Source organism: Aquarana catesbeiana, linkage group LG06 (assembly GCF_042186555.1).
Source record: "Aquarana catesbeiana isolate 2022-GZ linkage group LG06, ASM4218655v1, whole genome shotgun sequence".
NCBI classification, from domain to species: Eukaryota; Metazoa; Chordata; class Amphibia; order Anura; family Ranidae; genus Aquarana; species Aquarana catesbeiana.
Genome location: NC_133329.1, coordinates 63874283 through 63896665, shown reverse-complemented (window position 1 = coordinate 63896665; position 22383 = coordinate 63874283). Strand labels below are relative to the sequence as shown.

The window sequence follows — 22383 nt, the reverse complement described above, 5'->3', positions numbered from 1 at the left end:
CATGTTGCAAATGGAGTTAACCTTTAATTAAAGCTGTGGCCAAAACACTGCTGTATTAGGCCTCATGCACACGGGCCAGATGTGCCTCTTTAGCATGATTCCCAATGTACTTCCTCCACCTGGGCAGCCCAGTTGCAGCGTACAGCCTGTCATTCACATGAATGGCTGTGCAACGCTGTACTTATTGTATAGAAGGGTGCTATCATAAACTCAGGTTTAGTGTTTTATTTTATTGGGTAGTTCACCAGTGAGATTGTTCTTTCATCTCTTTCAAATTCCTCTCTGGTCATCCAAATCATGTGAACTCCTATTTATAGGATGTGTTAAAAAGACAGTTGCTTATCATTAATTATTTTATTTTACAGATATAGAAACATCGTCTACTGTGATCACTGTGGTCTCTATTACTGTGGTCTCTACTGTGGTCTCTATAATTGGAGTTGGGATCGGGATTTATTTCTGGAGGCGAAAGTGCAGAAAAAGAGGTAATCATAAAAACTCTGCAAACTGCTGGGCTTTCAGGTATAAAATATAAATCAATGTATACTTTGTCCTAATTGAATGTTTATGTTGCCCAAAGCACATTATACCTTGTATTGTGTATTCTTTTTTTTTGTTTTGGGCTGTATAAGGTATTTACTGGCAGAAAAAAAAAAATGTTTTACTAAGTTAAAACAACAAGGGCAGAAGATTTAATAGATGGAAAGTTGAAAAAAAATGACTGAAGGTCCGCTTTAACCACTTGCCGCAAACCACCGTAGCTGTACGTCGGTACTTTTTTTTTTTTTTTTTTATTGATTTTGTTCAAACATACATTTATGAAAGTACATAAATGAAATGTAATAAACATTTTATAAAGGACATATTACTGAACTGGATCTGTAAAAGGTACAAACCTAACAAGGTGTGAAAATTTCCAGCTTAAGGTATGCTAATAGTTGTAAATCTAACAAAGGTAATATTAGCAGAAGATACAGTATATCAATCGTATAATGCATAGGAGACAAATAAAGAGAAGGTGAAGGAGGGGGTGAAGGAGAGGAGGGCAGGAGATGCAATAAGGGAGGGAGGGAGAGGAGTGAGGGGGGGCAGAGAGAATCAATAGGAGGATTGTAGCTTAACATGTATCAGCCAAAGATTGTATCTTTTTGTGTACCAGAGGTTCCATGGTTTCCAGAGTCTCATGAGATCAGTGTGTGTATGTTTCCCATGAGAAAGGATAGTCTCATAGGTACAATGAGTTTGTACCAATGAAACTATGTCTATAAGTCTGGGGACATCTTTTATCTTCCATTTTCTGGCGATCAGAAGTTTAGTTGCCAAGAGAATGTGTGTGGTTACGAGTCGAAGGTTTGATGGTATGTCATCAATGGTCAAGTTGAGGATAGCTAGTTGAGGAGTTAGTGAGATAGAGAGTTGCAGTACGTCTCGTAACAATATCTCAACTTCAGTCCAAAGTTGTCGAATATGTGGGCAGGACCAAAAAATATGTATAAGTGTGCCCGGCAAGTTGCATTCTCTCCAGCAATCATGTGTAGTATGTGAGTGGAATTTTGCCACTTTGACTGGTGTCATATACCATCTCATCAGTATCTTTTGTGTGAGTTGCCATAGGAAGGTGCAGGACATGTATTTATACATAGATTTGATTGCTGTTTGCCATTGCTGGTCAGAAGTGTTTTTGTATATCAGTTTCCCAGTCGCAGAGGGGTTTGGATTTTTGAAACGTGTCTTTTTCTTGCAAAATTGAATAAATGACAGAGGTCCCCCTAGCTTTGTGTTTTGTCAGAGAAAAAATAATTCCATATATTTAATGGCAAAGATCCTTCTAGGAAGGGGTTTGCCGCTAGACTTTGTTGTAATCTATAGTAAGTAAAGTAATCTTTGACAGGAGCTTTGAATTGCTTTTGAGCATGTGAAAATGATTTATTAGCAACCAATGATCGTAGTTCGTGTGTGAGAGTCACTCGGTCTGTTATCCAGTTTGGGATGTGTAAGTCTGGAGTCAGTAGACGTAAAATCCTAACGTGGACGGGTATTGGTTTAGTCAGGAGATTTGTCCATTTGGTGTAGTGTATTATTCTCCAAACCTTAACAGAGGCTTGTATGGTAGGGTAAAGGCTTAGTTGAAAACTCTTGGTGGTCATGCTAAATAGCCAGTCAGAGAGGTTTGTTCCCGGTGTCATGGTGTTTTCTATATCACTCCAGAGTGTGGAGGGTTTTGAGAACATCCATTCCCTCATTTGTGAAAGTATGGAGGCTATATAGTAGTCTCTGATATCAACGTGCCCCATCCATCCTACAGATCTGTGTTTGATAAGTTTCTCATGGCTGCATCTCGATTTTTTTACCTTGCCAGACATAATGGGTTAGAATGGATTGTAAGGAGTTGAGATAAGATTGTGATAGGAGGTATAGGGAGTGTACGGAAGATGTACAATAATCTGGGCAGTACCATCATTTTAAAAGCCGCCAGGCGCCCTGCCCACGAAAATTCATGTTTAGCAATTTTTGTCATTTCTTGGATCAGTATTTGTTTAATGTTGGTGTAGTTATGGGCAAATAGACCTTTTGTAGATTTAGTAAATGTGATACCTAGGTAGGGTATCCCATTGTCTGCCCAGGGATAGGGATAAATGTTCCTGAGGAGGTTGCTAGTGATTGTGTCAAGACCTATGTCCAGAATGTATGATTTGTGTTCATTCACCTTGTAGTAAGAGACATTGCTAAATCTTTGCAAAAGAGATTGAACCGAAGCCAGGGAAGAAAGGTGGTTTGTAATCATCATTATCGCATTATCCGCAAAAATATTTATTTTACGCTCGATGGTGCCGATTTTGAAACCTGATATTTCACGATTGGTTCTAACATGCTCTGCCAGGGGTTCCATCACTAGATTAAAAATGAGTGGCGACAAAGGACATCCTTGGCGGGTTCCATTGGTGATAGAGAATGGTTTGGATAGCATTTCAGAAGTGTAAACCTGTGCCAATGGGGAAGAGTATAGTGCCATTAATAGCGGACAGAATGGGTCCCTGGAATCCAAACTTAATAAGGGTCGCTCGCATGTATTGCCAATGGACTATCAAACACCTTCTCTGCATCCAGGGAAAGAAGCAGAGAAGGCGTCTGAGTCGACCCAGCACTGTGTATGATGTTGATAATTCTGCGGGTTGCATCAAAGGTTTGTCTACCCTTTGTGAAACCTGACTGATCTCTGTGTATGAGTAAGGGCATTAGGTCTATCAATCGATTAGCTATGAGTTTGGCATATATTTTAGTGTCAAGGTTGAGCAGGGAGATGGGTCAGAAATTTTGTGCACACGTGGGTTCCTTCCCCGGCTTCAGCAACGTAATAATCAAGGCAGATAACATTTCTGGTGGGAGAGAGGAGGACAAGGCAGCGTCATTGTAAACTTTAGATAAAAATGTTTATTTTATTTTTTATTTCATTTTATCATTACTAGTTTTCCCTATAGGACAAATCCTATAGTGCCTAATTTTAGGCCTACACTTTTTTTGTATATTTCTTATTTTTATTTTCATTTTTGGATGCCAATAGGGGGCTACATTTTGCAGCCATTCGTTTACAATTTATATTATAATGAATTTTTTATTTTGTTCATTTTTTTCATTTTTTGTTTCAGTTTAGATGTTTCCAACATTCCTTTATTTCCGCCCTATAACTATTTCATGTGTGTAGTCACACATGTGACCCGTCACATGCCCGTGTTTGTGATTCCATTACATTTATCAGAGCGGCATCTGCCCGTTCCGTCTCTTACCAGATGGGTCACGTGCAGCTACATGCCAGTCATGACGTGGAGCGCACGTTAGGTGTGAGTGTGACACACACACTTGCTTTTGTTTGGGACGGCACCCTTGGTCGGATGTGCGCATGTCTTGACGTCCAGTTGGATGCGTGACGTCACTCCACATCCATCCATCATCACTTAGAGGGAGTGTATAGTCCATGCCGTGCCGCCTCCTCCTCAGTGTCCTTCCTGTTAGACGCATCCATAGTATCTAGTGAGCGTTGTGGAACGCACGCTAGATCGCCATTTTGAATATACCAGAAGTATTTTCCACATATGCCGCAATGGTTTGTGGGCTTGGCTCTCATGATGGGGGCCATATCTTTTATAAATATGTAATGAGCAGCAGTGGATGGACACCCTAGACGATGTCAGTGGAGACGAAACGCGTCGGTACGGTCCCCACTGCTGCCTAATTGATTTTATACCAGCACTGTTTTTACGCACATCTATGTGAGTTATTTTCATCTATTAAATTCATTCTTGTTTTACGGAATTATGCTATGGTCCTTTTTCATTTTCCTCTTTGATACTCTCTATATGCTTATGGATTTTTGTGCTTCGGTCTGCCTGTGGTACTACATTTCCCGTGATTCCACCTGGCTGCCATCTGCCTACATCTGTCCGACGACATTGATCCAGGGTCCATCCAATTATACTCAAGCCTGTTTGACACGCAGAGCGTATGCTCTGACGTGTTCAAACGATTTGGTAAGCCACCCCTTTACTTGGTGGTGGTTTTTCTTCACAAGTGTATGCATTCACTGTTTGCAAGATTTCCTTGCACACAAACTGGGAATAGAGTCACTACCACTACTTATGGACTTTTCTATTTAAAGAGTATTGATTGTGCATATCATTTTTATTACTTTTATGCTGTTATTCCAGTGTCTTTTTGATTTATGTAAGAGCCCTTTCACACTGGGGCGGGGGCGGCATCGGTGGTAAAACGCCGCTATTATTAGCGGCGTTTTACTGTCGGTATTCGGCCGCTAGCGGGGCGGTTTTACCCCCGCTAGCGGGCGAGAAAGGGTTAAATACCACCGCAAAGCGCCTCTACAGAGGCGCTTTGCCGGCAGTATAGCCGTGCCGTCCCATTGATTTCAATGGGCAGGAGCGGTAAAGGAGCGGTATACACTCCGCTCCTTCACAGCTCCGAAGATGCTGCTGGCAGGACTTTTTTTACCGTCCTGCCAGCGCATCACTCCAGTGTGAAAGCCCTGCTCTCCAGGGTAGGATATGTGGGGAAGTAGACAGGGAGGTATCAGTTAATGCAAAACAGCAGTAGAAATGACAGGGGAAGAAGAGGGGTCAGTAGTATGTCAAATAGACTACTGTGCAAGTTATGGGGGAATTAGTTTGTGAGTTGTCTGCAACGAGCAGGCACTGAATCGGGGTGCATATGCGAGCATGGTACCATGGTGTCACTAACCTCATCTTTATGTGGCTGAGCTGGATCGGGGTCCCTTGATGAGGGATGGGGGTTTTACTGGGTGTTTCATCTGAGTAGAGGCATCTGAATCTGGAAGGATTTTCCATTTCCTGAGCAGTTGGATTCCTTCTTCCACTGTGTGGATACTGTACTTCACCCCATTCTTGGTGACCAATAGTTTGGTCGGGAATCCCCATTGGTATGGGATCTTGTGGTTGTTCAGAGGTTTGGTGATGGTCTGAAGTTGGCGTCGCTGTTGGCGGGTGTATTGGGAGAAGTCAGCAAAAAGTTGTAGCTTCGAGTAAGGTGGAGGTAGTTGGTCGAGACGTCTTGTTGTGGCTAGGAGCATATTCTTGGTATGAAAGAAGTGTCACGGGTATCTCCACGGGGAGATGAGGAGGCTTTGGTAGGCAGTGAATGCGGTCGATGATGGTCTCCACAGGAGGGAGGTCTGGTAGGAGCGATGATATCAGCTTTCTGGCATACGAATTCAGATCAGCTGGTAAGACAGTTTCGGGTATACCGCGTACTTTCACGTTGTTGCGTCTCGATCTGTCCTCGAGGTCTGCCATTTTGGCTCGCACCCACTGATGTTCCTCTCTAGTGTAATCGTGTGCATTCACTAGGTCATTAACTGTTTCAGTCACAGTGCCCAGCTGCTGCTCAATGCGGCCTACTTTGTGCCCCATACATATCACCCCAGATTTAAATGCTGAGAACATAGAGAAAATGTCATTGTGTAGTGAGCTATGTAGAGAAATCAGCTTTTCTTTCAGCATAGTATCAATTACATTCTGGTTGGAAGTGGGGAAGGCTGATATAGGAGATGACACAGGCGTCTGTATGTGGAGATTCTCTAATGCAGGCCTTACCTCAGAAGCCTGGGTATCTGTATCCAGTCGCATCCACGATTTTGCTGGGCTATTTGGTGTGGAAGACAGACCAGATGATGCAGCGGGGTCCGAGGTGTTGTCCTGTGGTAGGATTGTGTATGTATCTGCATCAGGCAGATCAGTGTAGGCCCGTTCTCCGCACGGTGAGCGATCGCGTGCGCCATCTTGGATAAGGCCTCCGGGAGGCAGAGTAAAGAAATCTGTCGGCTTTCTCGGCTGACGGTATTCTTTTCGCTTGGTGAGTCATATTTGCTGCTCAGGTTAGTGTTGCTGGCGATCGTGTCCCCGTTCAGTGCAGGTGCTGAGGAGTCAGGCTTCCATTCAGCTCGGCAGTTGGTCACACCCCCCCGTGTATTCTATTTTGAGCCTCTCAGTAATTAAATGTAAAGTTGTCAATACTCAGGAATGAGACTTTCTTGTGAACACTGATAAAAAGTTCCCAGCTTAAACTGTTGCTAACCCCACAACAGTAAAATCAGTCTGTAAATGCAGTAAAACATGCTTGTTATACTCACTGTGGAACCTAAGGGGTTAATCCTCTGCATTGTGTAAAAAGGCTATTTGAGCCTCCCCTTTTTTCACAGTTCCCAATCTATCTCCTGATAGAACAGAGCCTTGGGGTCACTTTGCACATGCCCAGTTTGGTGTGTATTGCTAGAGAGGTGTTTTTTTTTTTTGGGAGAGTGATATGTGGAAAACAAAGGGAATATGCCGCGCTGTCTCTTTAAAATAGTGGAGTAACAGCCAGCACAGCAGGTGATCAATTACAAAATGTGGAAAGTAAAAACAAATATGTATGTGCAGCACTGATGTGAAGTCTCTACATAAACAGAAACAAGGAAGTGTATATACATATACATACACTATTAACCACTTGCTTACTGGGCACTTAAACCCCCCTCCTGTCCAGACCAATTTTCAACTTTCAGCGCTGATGCACTTTGAATGACAATTGCGCGGTCATACAACACTGTACCCAAATGAAATTTTTATTGTCTTTTTCCCACAAATAGAGCTTTCTTTTGGTGGTATTTGGTCACCTCTGCGTTTTTTTTTTTTTTTTTAAATTTAAAAAGACCGAAGTTAAAAAAATATATATATTTTTTTTATATATTGTTATAAAATTTTGCAAACAGGTAATTTTTCTCCTCCATTGATGTATGCTGATGAGGCTGCACTGATGGGCACCGATAGGTGGCAGTGATGGGCACTGATGGGTGGCAGTGATGGGCAATGATGGGTCCTGGTTGGTTACACTGATAGGCAGCACTGCTAGGTGGCACTGATTGGCACCACTGGTGGGCATTGATAGGTGGCACTCATGGGCATTGATAGGTGGCACTGGTGGGCACTGTGGGCACTGGCAGGTGGCACTGGCAGGGGATACTGGTGGGCACAGATGAGGTAGAATTGCTTCTTCCTCTTCGGGACCGATGTCCCTTGCACATAAGCGGGTGATCGGCTTTTTTTTCTCCTCACGCTGTCAGATTACCGACCTTTTGTTTACATCATATGACGGCCTCCTGAAAATTCAGGTCCGCGCTGTGGCTGTCATTCGGCTATAGCACGGACAGCAAGTGGTTAAAGTGAACTCGAACGTTTACACAAAAAATAGTTCGAAACAATAATATTATTGTTGATAATATTCAAAGAATATATGACATAGGTAGATGTCAATGAAGGTGTTTCATCAAACAGACAGTATATATATATATATATATATGGGTGAAAGTGTCCAGAACGTGATAAAAAATAGACTGAATCTCCATGTAAATTGAAAACAAAAAGACGTCCCAAAAAACTTTGATAGTTGATCCACCACCAGACAGATCAGAAGCTTACCAGAGAGATTGAACTCAAATAGGTGTACAATCTAGCTTTATGGTGTAATACACCCAGGGAAGGCTGCCTCTGCAGTTTGGACCTCCTGGTGAACAGTGGACTCAGACAGTAGACCTCAATGGGATTCGTTTTTAAATGGAAAGCCAGATGGGTAAATACTCCAGAGTGATGTAGTTAACCACTTCAGTACCAGGCATTTTCACCCCCTTCCTGCCCAGGCCAATTTTCAGCTTGCAGCGCTGTAACATTTTAAATGACAATTGTGCGGTTGTGCGACACTGTACCCAAATTAAATTTTGATCATTTTTTTCCCCACAAATAGAAATTTCTTTTGGTGGTATTTGATCACCTCTGCACTTTTTATTTTTTGCACTATAAACCGAAAAAAAAGATTTAAAAAAAAAAACACAATATTTTTTACTTTTTGCTATTATAAATATCCCAATTTATTTTTTTGAAAAACACATTTTTTTCTTAGTTTAGGCCAATATGTATTATTCTACATATTTTTGGTAAAAAAAATCGCAATAAGCGTATATTGTTTGGATTGCGCAAAAGTTATAGCATCTACAAAATAGGTTAATGATTTATGTCATTTTTTTTTTTTTTTACTAGTAATGGCGGTGATCTGCGATTTTTATCTGGAGTGCCACATTGCAGCAGACAGATTGGACACTTTTGACACATTTTTGGGACCATTGGCATTTATACAGCGATCGGTGCTATAAAAATGCACTGTTTACTGCAAAAATGTCACTGGCAGGGAAGGGGTTAACACTAGGGGGTGATCAAGGGGTTAAATGTGTTCCCTAGGGAGTGATTCTAAATGTGGGGGGAGTGGACTGACTAGGGAAAGTGACCGATCGGTGTTCCTATATACAAGGAACACACGGATCGGTCTCTTCTCCCCTGACAGGACGTGAATTTGTGTGTTTACACACACAGATCCACGTCCCTGCTCTGTGATGAGCAATTGTAGGTGCCCGGTGGACATTACAGCCGCTGCGCGCGCGCTTTCTACAATGCCGGGAAGCCGAGGACGTCATATGACGGCCGCCCGGAGGGTCAGAGGGTTCCTGCAGCCGTCATATTACTATGGCTCGGATGGCAAGTGGTTAAGGAAAAAAAAGGGAAGGCACATAGTGCAATTCCATTTGAAAACAGAAAATATTTATTGTAAAAAAAAAGGGAATTGCACTCACATTTTAGTAGGTAAAAAAGCACTTGAAGTAAAAAGCACTGGCTTCAGTAGAGCTTACTGACGCATTTCGTCTCAGAAGACTTCATCTCAGACAGAGGGTCAGGGGTCCTGCAGCCTGATAGGACAGAATGTGAACTCCTCCTACAAGCTTTAACCAGACACTGATAGAAGTTACAAGACTGCTATATACTGCTGATTAGAAAAGGTATTTAGCAGTTTATATTTACTACAATAATTGCATTTCCACGATCTGTGCACTGTAGGAGACCAGATATAGTGAATGTGGAGTCCTATAACACTTTAATGTTAGGAACTGTTAATGTATCTAATAGGTTGGCAGCTTAGGCCCCTTCACACGGGTGATCTGATCAGGTCTGCCTGTCAGTTTTTCAAGTTCACCTGATCTGGAGGTGCATGTATCCCTATGGACAGGAGAGTATACACCCGCCTACCTCCAGGTCTGATCGGGTGTGCTAAAAGAAAATGTCCATTCTACAGAAACTGAGTGAACACTGATGTGTCATCCACCCGCTCTACTCCGATCACCAGGGGATCTCTGAGCTGATCCCCTATTGATCGGAACAGAATCCACCCCATCTGAAAGGGCCTTAGTGTAAAATTATGCTGAATTTAATACCTACCTCTGTCGAAAGCCTAAACCGTTCCTAGAGAGCAAAAGGACATATACAGTGCCTTGAAAAAGTATTCACACCCCTTGAAATTTTCCACATTTTGTCATTTTACAACCAAAAACGTAAATGTATTTTATTGGGATTTTATGTGACCAACACAAAGTAGCACATAATTGTGAAGTGGAAGGAAAATGATAAATGGTTTTCAATTGTTTTTACAAATAAATATCTGAAAAGTTTGGTGTGCATCTGTGTGAAATGTAATCTCAGTATAAATACAGCTGTTCTGTGAAGCCTTCAGAGGTTTGTTAGAGAACCTTAGTGAACAAACAGCATCATGAAGGCCAAGGAACACACCAGACAGGTCAGAGATAAAGTTATGGAGAAGTTTAAAGCAGGGATAGGTTATAAAAAAATATCCCAAGCTTTGAACATCTTACGGAGCACTGTTCAATCCATCATCCGAAAATGAAAAGAGTATGGCACAACTGCAAACCTAACAAGACATGGCCGTCCACCTAAACTGACAGGCCGGGCAAGGAGAGCATTAATCAGAGAAGCAGCCAAGAGGTCCATGGTAATTCTGGAGGAGCTGCAGAGATCCACAGCTCAGGTGGGAGAATCTGTCCACAGAACAACTATTAGTCGTGCTCTCCACAAATCTGGCCTTTATGGAAGAGTGGCAAGAGGAAAGCCATTGTTAAAAGAAAGCCATAAGAAGTCCTGTTTGCAGTTTACGTGAAGCCATGTGAGGGACACAGCAAACATTTGGAAGAAGGTGCTCTGGTCAGATGAGACCAAACTTTAACTTTTTGGCCTAAAAAACAAAACGCTATGTGTGGCGGAAGATGAGCACTGCACATCACCCTGAACACACCATCCCCACCGTGAAACATGGTGGTGGTGGCAGCATCATGTTGTGGGGATGCTTTTCTTCAACAGGGACAGGGAAGCTGGTCAGAGTTGATGGGAAGATGGATGGTGCCAAATACAGGACAATCTTAGAAGAAAACCTGTCTGCAAACAACTTGAGACTAAGGCGGAGGTTCACCTTCCAGCAGAACAACGACCCTAAACATACAGCCAGAGCTACAATGGAATGGTTTAGATCAAAGCATATTTATATGTTAGAATGGCCCCGTTAAAGTCCAGACTTCCATTCGAGAATCTGTGACAAGACTTGAAAATTGCTGTTCACAGATGCTCTCCATCCAATCTGACAGAGCTTTAGCTATTGTGCAAAAAAGAATGGGCAAAAATTTCACTCTCTAGATGTGCAAAGCTGTTTGAGACATCACCAAAATGGGCTTAATATAAATGCACGCCACACTTTTCAGATATTTATTTGTAAAAAATTTTGAAAACCAGTTATTTCCTTCCACTTCACAATTATGTGTCACTTTGTGTTGGTCTATCCAATAAAATGCCAATAAAATACATTTACGTTTTTGGTTGTAACATGACAAAATATGGAAAATTTTAAGGGGTATGAATACTTTTTCAAGGCACTGTATTTCAGCTTGTTGAGAATTTTAGGAGACTGTTGGATAACAGAAGTGATTTCTGCAACTATAATGCCCCGTACACACGGTCGGATTTTCCGATGGAAAATGTGTGATAGGACCTTGTCGGAAATTCCGACCGTGTGTAGGCTCCATCACACATTTTCCATCGGATTTTCCGACACACAAAGTTTGAGAGCAGGATATAAAATTTTCTGACAACAAAATCCGTTGTCAGAAATTCCAATCGTGTGTACACAAATCCGACGGACAAAGTGCCACGCATGCTCAGAATAAATAAAGAGATGAAAGCTATTGGCCACTGCCCCGTTTATAGTCCCGACGTACGTGTTTTACATCACCGCGTTCAGAACGATCGGATTTTCCGACAACTTTGTCCGACCGTGTGTATGCAAGACAAGTTTGAGCCAAAATCCGACTGAAAAAATCCTAGGATTTTGTTGTCGGAATGTCCGAACAAAGTCCGACCGTGTGTACGGGGCATAAGACATTTCAGGCTGAATGGACAGCAGAGATTGGGGGATGGTGTGGGGTAGGGATGGTCTCAATGTTCGAGTCAAACATAAATTTTACTCGAACATCGGGTGTTCATTTGTTTGCAGAACAAACGAACATATGGGGCGTTCGCTGCAAATTCGAGTGCTGCGGAGCAACTCCATAATCCACTGCGAGATCGCAATGCATTGACGACTGCTGATTGGCCAAAGCTTGCAACTGACCTGCATGTTTTGGCCAATCACAGCGCGATCTGCTGTGAGAGCCATGATTGGCCAAAGGCAGGGTGCTGGCAACGGTTCATCAGAAAAATATATAAAATCTCTAGTTTCCTTCTCAGAAGTTGGGCTGGTACTCTCAATTTTTATTCTATCAGCTTCTCTGAAAGATGGTAGAATCTCCAATTCCGGGCTGAGAGATCTACGTGTAGTCTTAGTCGCTCCAGTTGTCCCTCCAGGCCACACTTTAGTTGGCCTTTTTCCCCCTTTCTCCTTCATAATCCCAGCTTCAGGTCCATTCTCTGCAAGGCACAGCCAAAAGGGCACAGCCACCACATCTTCCTCTTCTTCTTCATCACCTCTCCTCCTTCCTGATGATACAGTAGAGCTAGTAACTTGAGGTGGTACGTAATCTTCCTCATCTTCATCCTCTTCTGACAAAACAGAAGGAATAGACATTTGTTTCTGTGAACGAGTCCTCTGTGAAGTTCGCTTTGGAGGGGACTGTGATGGGAGGGCCCGTGGAACCCAGAATCCCTCGGAAAGGTTGGAAAACCGTTATTTCCCCATGCACCTCCTATTTCTAAGTGATCATGTGTCCATTAGAGGCACAGGGTGACTGAGAAAATATGACTTGGATTACCTAAAATGGGACAGTAATATTTATCCACAATATCTCCTAATATATATGTAAAGACTATTCTTGGTTTGTTTGATTCTGAACTCAACATGTTAATTGAAAGAGCTGATCACATGGCATCTGTACAATGCAGGAGACTGGCCGATTCCTACTGGAGCTCCTGCTATTGTGAGAAGGTGCCCTGTGTTTATACTTATGATATTGTATAATCTACTGTGTGAAGCTCAGTGACAAGTCTGACCTGTAGTGAAATCCTGAATAATCACAACAATGGCTAGGTGGGCACGGAGTCACCTTGTCTGGTTAAAGGATTAGTAATTAGCATATGTTAATTAGGTTTCTGGTTACAGTTTGTATTGTCATCCTGGTGTATATATTTGTGTAAGATCTCAAAAAAAAGAAGGCTATTCCTGATGTACTCCAAGACTGGTGTTGTCTGGTTCCTGGGGGTTACTATAGCCAGATCCATTGGTCTCGTGTTCCAGGACTTGGGAAGCGATATACTGACGGAAGCACTTAAGCGGAGTGTGGGACGTTCCGTCACAGGGACGAAAGGGGTACTTGAAGTACTCTTAATGCCTCATTCAAGGGAAGCAGATGGTTTTGATGCCACATCTTCAGAGGCCCTCTTTCTTCTTCAGGTCTGATTTGGTAGACTGGTAGCCCAGGAACTTGTTTACAAATAACATAAGGTTGCGGTCACCATCGATCTGCCAGCTTATGTTTCCCTGGTATCCCTAAGTTCAAGAGGACACAATCTCTGGGTTGCAAATCGCGTATTCTCACTTTTAAGTCAAAGTTCCTTTTGTTTCTCGATTCCCTAGCTAAGGTATGTTCCATAGCTTTCTCATATGCTTGCTGCAGGTTCTTCCGTAATCCGTCAACATTGTTGTCATTTGAGGTACCAAAAACTAAGTCAACAGGAAGACAGGCTTTTCTCATAAACATGAGGCAATATGGAGAATAACCAGTGGCGTCAGTCATGATACTGTTGTAAGCATGTACCATGGTGGCAATATGATTTCCCCAGTGCCGTTTCTTTTCCGGAGGTAGAGTCCCTAACATATTCAACAAAGTTCGATTGAATCTCTCAGGCTGAGGATCCCCTTGTGGGTGGTATGACGTGGTCCGAGATTTTTTTATGCCCAGCAAAGTGCACAGCTGATGGACTAGTCGGCTCTCAAAGTCTCTTCCTTGATCGAAGTGAATACGGACAGGCAACCCATAATGCACAAAAAACTTTAGCCACAGTGCTTGCCTTCTGATCTTTGGTAGAATAGGCCTGTGCATAAAGAGTGAAGTGATCAGTCACCACCAGGATGCTATTTCTTCCACCTGTATCAGGTTCCAGGCACAGGAAGTCAATGCAAACCAACTCTAAAGGCTCTTGGCTCTGCAAATATCCCATAGGAGCAGCTCTGACTGGTAATGTTTTACGCTGAATACAGGCTAAACAGGAGTGACAATAACTCTCTATCTCTCCTCTCATATTAGGCCAGTAGAACCTATCTCTGATTAGGTGGAAAGTCCTTTCTGTCCCTAAATGCCCATGATCATCATGCAAAGAGGTCAAAATGGTTGAACGGTGCTTCTCAGGAAGGAATAGCTCCCACTTTCCATCTCTGTCGTCTGAAGGACCTCCCCTATACAACACTCCATCCCTGTAATCGGTTCCATTCCCTATGTACAATCTTCGCTCCATTCACCGGACTTTTAGTAATCCAGTAATCCAGGGTCCTGCTTGTTCAGGGCTTGAATTGCTAGATGGCAGAGCAGGTCCGGCTCCTGATCCCTCCTTAAATCTTTTAGACAGCTGAGGTAGGCCTTCTCCTCAGACTTGCGTCAGCCCACAGTAGCGCCTGAGTATCCCAGAGGGGTGGACTCCGATAGATTCAGTGGCAACACCCCCCTTCATCTTCTGAGCCATGCCTTGGCACAAGGCCCGCACACCTTCAGTCACATCCTCTGACTCCTCTTCTCACCTCTAAGGTCTGCGAGACAAAGCATCTGCATCTCGGTTTCCAGCACCAGGTTGGTACTTCAACTGCGTATGTTACTGCCAGTTTAACGCCATATAGTTTTGTGTGCGTTACTGCCAGTTTCACTCCATATAGTTTTGCGTGCGTTACTGCCAGTTTAACGCCATATTGTTTTGCGTGCGTTACTACCAGTTTAACGCCATATAGTTCTGTGTGCGTTACTACAAGTTTAACGCCATATAGTTTTGTGCATTACTGCCAGTTTAACACCATTTACTTCTATGTGCGTTACTGCCAGTTTAACACCATATAGTTCTGTGCATCACTGTACGTTTGGCACATTATATTGCAGTATATTATATTGTATCCGTGAAGTGTGTCTGTGTAGTGTAAGTACTCAAATTAAAGTGCATCTACGTACAGATTTCAACTTCTCCTTTATATTTGCTTATAAGCACCACCCCCTCCCCCCCAATAATGTCTGGGAGAACAACAAGGAGAAGCAGACGTTCCCTTGGCACTGTAAGGGGGGCAGCAGGCTGCCTAGCTTTGAGGGTGTTCAATCATATAACCTGGAAGAATGTTTTTGGTATAGGTTTCATGGGCACAATTAACACCCAAAGACCAATTTTTCTGACAGGTGCATATCATTGCAAATTTTTTTGCCTTCATCAAAGGCACCTATATAGGGTTACGGTGGGAAGGCGCCCCGGCACCCAAAGAGTAATTTTTCTGCACCTGTTTGACAGGTGCATTTCAATGCAATTTTTTACAGCAAGGCAAATTCTTGCTTTCATCAAGATTACCTCTATAGGGTTACAGTGGGAAGGCACCACTGACACCCAAAGACCAATTTTAACGCACCTGTTACTTCTATCCAAAGTCAAAGTGACACCAGAATGTATCCAAAAAATCTCTAATCTTGTTCCCAGTGCACTACATTGTGGCCTCATCATACACAGTGGCTCCCCAGCTGTTGCTGAGCAAAATAGAGGCAGCTTGCAGGAAAAATGTCATTTTTTTTGGCTTTATAAATTCGATTTATGCTGCAGCAGATTGTAGACATGATACAGATCTGCCACTTTACAGTTAGACTAAAGGGACCCCCCTGGCACTATATTGGAAAGAATTTTTTTGATGTTTAGGCTTTAAAAATCAAAAAATCACTGCTCATTTAAAAACTTTTTTTTTTTATTGATCCATGTCCCCCAGGGCAGGACCCGGACCTCTATAACCATTGTATGCCTAATTACTTGCATTTAAGCCTTCAAAATGGGCAGTTTTGATATTTGATGTTCGGGTCCCATTGACTTTAATGGGGTACGTTATTCGGGTCCGAGCGTTCGCGGCCCATCCCTACTTATAAGTATTGTAGCCTGTGTTACTGCAAGTAACAGCAAGGTGAATGGGGACAATGATGTCTGTATACAGTGTCTATGTAGATGGATGGACTTATCCTGTAACCAGTGGCGTAGCGTGGGGGGTGTGGAGGGGGCCGTGGCCCCGGGCCCAACATTTAGGGGGGTGAAATTTTGAGGCCGCGCTGTGTGCCAGTGTGTGTCACTACTGGCTGCCTCCTCCTAATTTTAATTTCCTGTGTCCCCCACGCTCTGGCTGCCATGTTCAGTGTTCGGCGCACTGTGATTGGGCATATGGGGGTCTGTCCGTGGTTGCCCCTGGAGTCCCGCCTCCGCACATGACCCCCATACACCCAATCACACTGCGGCAGACACTTAACATGGCGGTCAGAGCGCGGGGGACACAATCAATGAAAATTATGAGCCGCCGCAACTGCTGTGTTCTCCTCCTCCTTTCCTCCGGACTGATGCAGCCAGGTGCTTGTGTAGGCTCTTTGAAGTGTTTCCAGTTACTGTACTGAGTACCCCGCAGAGTTGCACCTACAGTACAACTACCTGCAGCCAGGTGCTTGTGTAGGCTCTTTGAAGTATTTCCAGTTACTGTACTGTGTACCTTGCACAGTTGCACCTACAGTATAGCTACCTGCAGCCAGGTGCTTGTGTAGGCTCTTTGAAATATTTCCAGTTACTGTACTGTGTACCCTGCACAGTTGCACCTACAGTATAGCTACCTGCAGCCAGGTGCTTGTGTAGGCTCTTGAAGTATTTCCAGTTACTGTACTGTGTACCCTACACAGTTGCACCTACAGTATAGCTACCTGAAGACAAGTGCAGGTGTTATCATACTAATAACACTACAGGCAGGCAGTTGATTCTGCTAGCTGCAGTATAATCCGTATATATATATATATATATATATATATATATATATATATATATATAATGTATATGTGTGTGTGTGTGTATGTATATATGTGTATATATATATATATATATATATATACATCCCAGTTTTGTGCAGCTCACTGCAGGCCAATAGTATGTCTGGAAGGCCAACAAGGAGAGGCAGACAGTCACAAGCCAATAAAAGAGGGTAAGCAGGCTCTGTGTCTAGAGGCAACAGTGCTGGTCGTGGACATGGTGCATCCTCATCAGCACGTGGCCGCGGGACATGTTTGGCCTTTTTTTCGGCAGCTGGCCGCGTTGAGCCGCAACATGCGGAAGACTTGATCGAGAGGATGACCAAGCCATCCTCATGGTCCTCATCCTCTCTCACCCAGACTCAGGGTACTTTATCTGGCAAAGCAGCTGCCAACGCGGCCTCTTCCCTCGGCTCAATGGCATCAGTGACTCCTTTCCTAGCCCCACCATGTCCTCCTGAGGAGTCCCTCGAACTGTTTGGCCACAGTGTTGGGTACATGCTCCAGGAGGATGCCCAGTGTTTTGAAGGCTCCCATGATGGTATTCAGCTAGACGAAGGCAGTAACATGAGCCCAGACAGAGGGGGTGCCCAAGAAAGACAGCAATCTGGCAGTCATGTCCCCCCTGCTACAGCATACTGCCAGATTTGCTCCAGTGATGAGGAGGGAGGGGATGATGAGGTCACTGACTCCACGTGGGTGCCTGATAGGAAAGAGGAGGAGGAGGAGGCACATCACCAATGAGGCAGGATGCCCTCCAGGGGCCAGCCTAAGGGCAGCACACTGACTGCATCACACTGCAGAGCTCCGCATGTGCAGGGCGCTGCTGTCTCTGCGCATTATTCCAAAAGTTCTTTGGTGTGGGCCTTTTTTGAGACGAGTGCATCAGATCCCACCGCTGCTATTTGCAACATATGTCTCAAGCGTATCTCACGTGGCCAAAACATCTCCTGCTTGGGCGGTTCCTCAGTAGCAGGTTCCCAAACGCCACTTTTTCTCACGGAAGGCGATTCCAGCTCTCTACCGGCATGTGGAAGGCAATGTCTTGGCCTCGCTGGACAGGGTGGTCAGTGGTAAGGTGCATATTACCGCTGATTCATGGTCTAGCAGGCATGGACAGGGACGTTACCTAAGTTTCACGGCACATTGGGTGACTCTGTTGGCAGCTGGGAAGGATGAAGGACAAGGTGCAGTAGTGTTGGAGGTTGTTCCGCCACCACGCCTCCAAAATGCCAGTACTGGTGATTCTGACACACCTCTCTCCTCCATGGCCTCTTCCTGTGCTTTGTCCGGTGCTCCGTAGGCGTTCAAGGGGCTACGCAAGTACGCAGGCCAAAAGATGCCATGCGGTACTTGCGCTGGTATGCTCGGGGGACAGGAGCCACACTGGGGCAGAGATTCTGTCAGCTCTGCAGGGGCAGGTTCAGAGGTGGTTGACGCCACGCCAACCTAAGGCAGGAATGGTGGTTTGCAACAATGGCACCAACCTCCTCTCCACCCTTCCGACAGGGACAACTGACCCATGTGCCCTGTTTGGCTCACGTCCTTAAAGGGGTTGTAAACATAATTTTTTTTTCACCTATTACCACTGTCTACTACATACTGAATTATAATAATTGTATGATCTCCTCCCAAAATTTTTTCTTACTAGTTAAATGTGTATGTAAAAATCGTCCTCCGGCTTTGCCACAGCGATTCTTTCTTCTCCTTCCTGGTTTGTGGTGCGCGTGCATTAAAGCAGCGTCACAGCAACCATGGAACTACATTTCCCATTGTGCTTAGCGGCACAGCGCATGCGCAGTGCCCTTTTAGTACATTTCTTCTAACGAGAACGAGCAACATTCTTGTTCACACGGAATCCAAGTCTGAGGACTGCAAGGGGGCGGAGTTAAGGCGGGGCAGTGAAGATTAGTGCATGGGAGGCGTCGCTGCAGCATCGTAGACAAGCCCACTAACCCCCAGCCCCTGTGTCTCTCTGATACGTAGAGAGCGTCTACACGCAGGGCTGTAGTCCTATGAAATGGGCGAGCACGATCACTAACCACCAGGAACAACGGCTCAAATGACGGTGGCAAGCTCCATGAAGACCAACAGGAAGTGAAGATTTCAAAGAAGGATTAGTGACATTTAGCAGAGAACTAGAAGGAACAGGTAAGTGAATTAGCACTGCATTAGCTTAAAGGAAGCTAGTTAGCAAATAAAAAAATTACCTTTACAACCCCTTTAACTTGGTGGTGCAGTGGTTCTTGGGCAGGTACCTGGGCTTACAGGATGTCCTGAGGCAGGCCAGGAAAGTCTGTGTGCATTTCCGCCGGTCATATAATGCCAGTACTCGGCTGGCAGACCTCCAAAAGGAATTTAACCTGCCCAAGAACCGCCTAATCTGTGACATGCCCACCAGGTGGAACTCAACATTGGCCATGCTGCAGCGGCTGCACACGCAGCAGAGGGCCATCAATAAGTACCTGTGCGACTATGGCACCAGGACAGGGGAGCTTGTTTTTTTTTTCCCCACGCCAGTGGGCCATGATCAGGGATGCATGCACTGTCCTGTCCCCATTTGAGGCCAGGAGGATGGTGAGCAATGAAAGTGCATGCATCAGTGACACTGTCCCCCTTGTCCACCTGTTGGAGCACACGCTGCGCGGAATAATGGACAGGGTACTTGAGGCAGAACAGAGGCAGAAAAAGGAGGACTTCCTTAGCTCTCAAGGCCCCCTTTAGCCAGACATTGTTCCTGCGTGCCCGCCGATCACACAGGAAGAGGACGAGGAGGAGGAGGATTGTGTCAGCATGGAGATGGAGCCTGGCACTCAGCATCAGCAGCAGTCTTTAAGGGATCATTTACAGTCCCAAGAAACCCATGGACTTGTACATGGCTGGGAGGAGGTGGCTGCGGATCATGTCGTCCTTGGTGATCCAGAGGACTCCGGACCGAATGCCTCACCAAACCTATGCTGCATGGCCTCCCTGATCCTGCAAAGCCTGCGGAAGGATCCCTGTATTCGTGGTATCAAAGAGAGGAATCAATACTGACTGGCAACCCTCCTTGATCCACGTTACAAGGGTAAGGTTGCAAACCTTATCTTGCCGTTGCAGAGGGAGCAGAGGATGAAACATCTTCGGGAGGCCTTGCAGAAAGGTCTGTGCAACGCATTCCCCGAGACTGGGAGGTTACAAACTCCTGTTCCTGGACAATGTGTTGCTGAGGCTTCGGTCAGTCAAAGAAGGAGCTGTGGAGAAGGTGGCCGTCTGACCGATGCGTTCAGACAATTTTTTTAGTCCGCAGCCCCAAGGTTTGATCAGTTCCAGCAACCATCGCCAGCATCTGTTTTACATGGTGCAGGAATCCCTAGGGGCAAGATCTGACTTGGACACCTTTCCCACCGAAAATCCTCTGGGTTACTGGGACTTGAGATTGGATCACTGGCCAGAGCTTGCACAGTATGCAATTGAGCTACTGGCCTGTCCTGCATCCAGCGTTCTTTTGGAACGCACATTCAGTTCTGCTGGAGGCTTTGTAACCGATCACAGGGTGCATCTGTCCACCGACTCGGTCGATCGACTGACCTTCATAAAAATGAATCAGTCTTGGTCACCACCAGCTACCAAGCACCTGATGCTGATGTAACCGAATAATTTTTTTTGAAATGTCAGATCCCTTCAAGACTGCCTATGCTGATGCTGAGTGACTATCCTGTTATGCTGAGTGATTATCCTCTTCCTCCTCAATGATCATGCTGATATCTTGTAAGAACATTTTTGGTTCTGGACGCCGCCACCAGTGGCTAAGGCCCAATTTTTCAGCCCCTGCTTAACAGGGGCGTGTAATTACAATTTTTGATGCAATATTTTGCAGCAGGGCTCGTTCCTGCGCTCCAACTAGAGTATCTGTGAGGGTTTGCAGTGTTGTGGCACCAGCACCAGTGCCTAAGGCCCAATTTTTCTGCCCCTGTTCAACAATTCTCAATCTAATATTTCACAGCAGGGCCCGTTCCAGCACCCACCAAGAGTAACTGTGAGGACTTACAGGTTTGTGACACCAGCACCACCACCACCAAAGGCCCAATTTTTCTGCCCCTGTTCAACAGGTGCATGTAATTACAATCCTTGATCTAATATTTCATAGCAGGGCCCGTTTCTGCGCCCACCAAGAGTAACTGTGAGGACTTAGTGTTGTGGCACCAGCACCACCACCACCAAAGGCCCAATTTTTCTGCCCCTGTTCAACAGGTGCATGTAATTACAATCCTTGATCTAATATTGCACAGCAGGGCCAGTTCCAGCACCCACCAAGAGTAACTGTGAGGACTTAGTGTTGTGGCACCAGCACCACCACCATCACCAAAGGCCCAATTTTTCGGCCCCTGTTCAACAGGGTCATGTAATTACAATTCTTGATCTAATATTTCACAGCAGGGCCCTGTGAGGGCTTACAGTGTTGTGGCAACACCAACACCTAAGGCCCAAATTTCTGCAGACTATATAGAGCAGGCCCCTACTTTCAAACATCCAACTTACAAACGACTCCTACTTGCAAACGGAAGGAGACAACAGGAAGTGAGATGAAATCTACCCCTAGGAAGGGAAATTCTCTCCTGTAAGAGTTAATATGGGACAAACGTTTCTCCTTTTACTGATGCTTTATCACCAATCCTTGTTTCACTAAAAACCCCAAATTTTATATAAAACATTTGTCATTGGGACAGAAAGTGAGGTGAAATCAGAGGAGCACAGACAGCAAAACAAATGTCACAGGGGTGATAAACCTTCCCTATATTCTCCAAAAAGCTTAAAATAGATTTTTTGGCTGGAGCTAAACACGTTAAAAATGTACCAGTTCAAAATTACAAACAGATTCTACTTAACAACAAACTTACAGTTCCTGTCTTGTTTGCACCGCCTGTATACTGCTGTTCAGAGTATATAGGGCCTGGTGGCCCCACGCCTTTCCTTTTTTTAATTTGGGTGCGGGGTTCCCTTTAATATCCATACAAGACCTAAAAGCCCTGGTAATGGACTGGGGGGTACCCATGCCGTTTGTCTCACTGATTTTCATCCATATTGCCAGGACCCGACATTACATTAAAGCCGCAAGCAGTTTTAAATGACTTTTATTCCTTTAAAAATGTCATTTTGTGCAGGGACTGTTCTAAGCACGGGAAACACACGCCACTTTACAGGCATATAATAGACACCCCCTAGGTATGATATTTAAAGGAATATTTCACTTTTTTTTTTACTTTAAGCATCATTAAAATCACTGCTCCCGAAAAAAACTGCCATTTTTAAAACTTTTTTTTGCATTGATACATGTCCCCTGGGGCAGGACCCGGGTCCCCAAACCCTTTTTAGGACAATACCATGCAAATTAGCCTTTAAAATTAGCACTTTTGATTTCGAACGTTTGAGTCCCATAGACGTCAATAGGGTTC

General features: G+C 44.6%; 2 protein-coding genes across 2 annotated transcripts in view; both read left to right on the top strand.

Moving 5' to 3' along the window:
• Nucleotides 1-22383, top strand: part of LOC141148558 (uncharacterized) — a gene marked incomplete in the record, with an annotated part of 670733 nt that overhangs the window by 231530 nt on the left and 416820 nt on the right.
• LOC141148559 (uncharacterized) overlaps nt 1-22383 on the top strand; it is a 243929-nt gene that overhangs the window by 71342 nt on the left and 150204 nt on the right. Inside the window, exon 4 of the mRNA XM_073636113.1 lies at nt 366-485. Within this exon, the coding sequence (XP_073492214.1) occupies nt 366-485 (120 nt within the window). The remainder of the gene's footprint in view (nt 1-365; nt 486-22383) is intronic.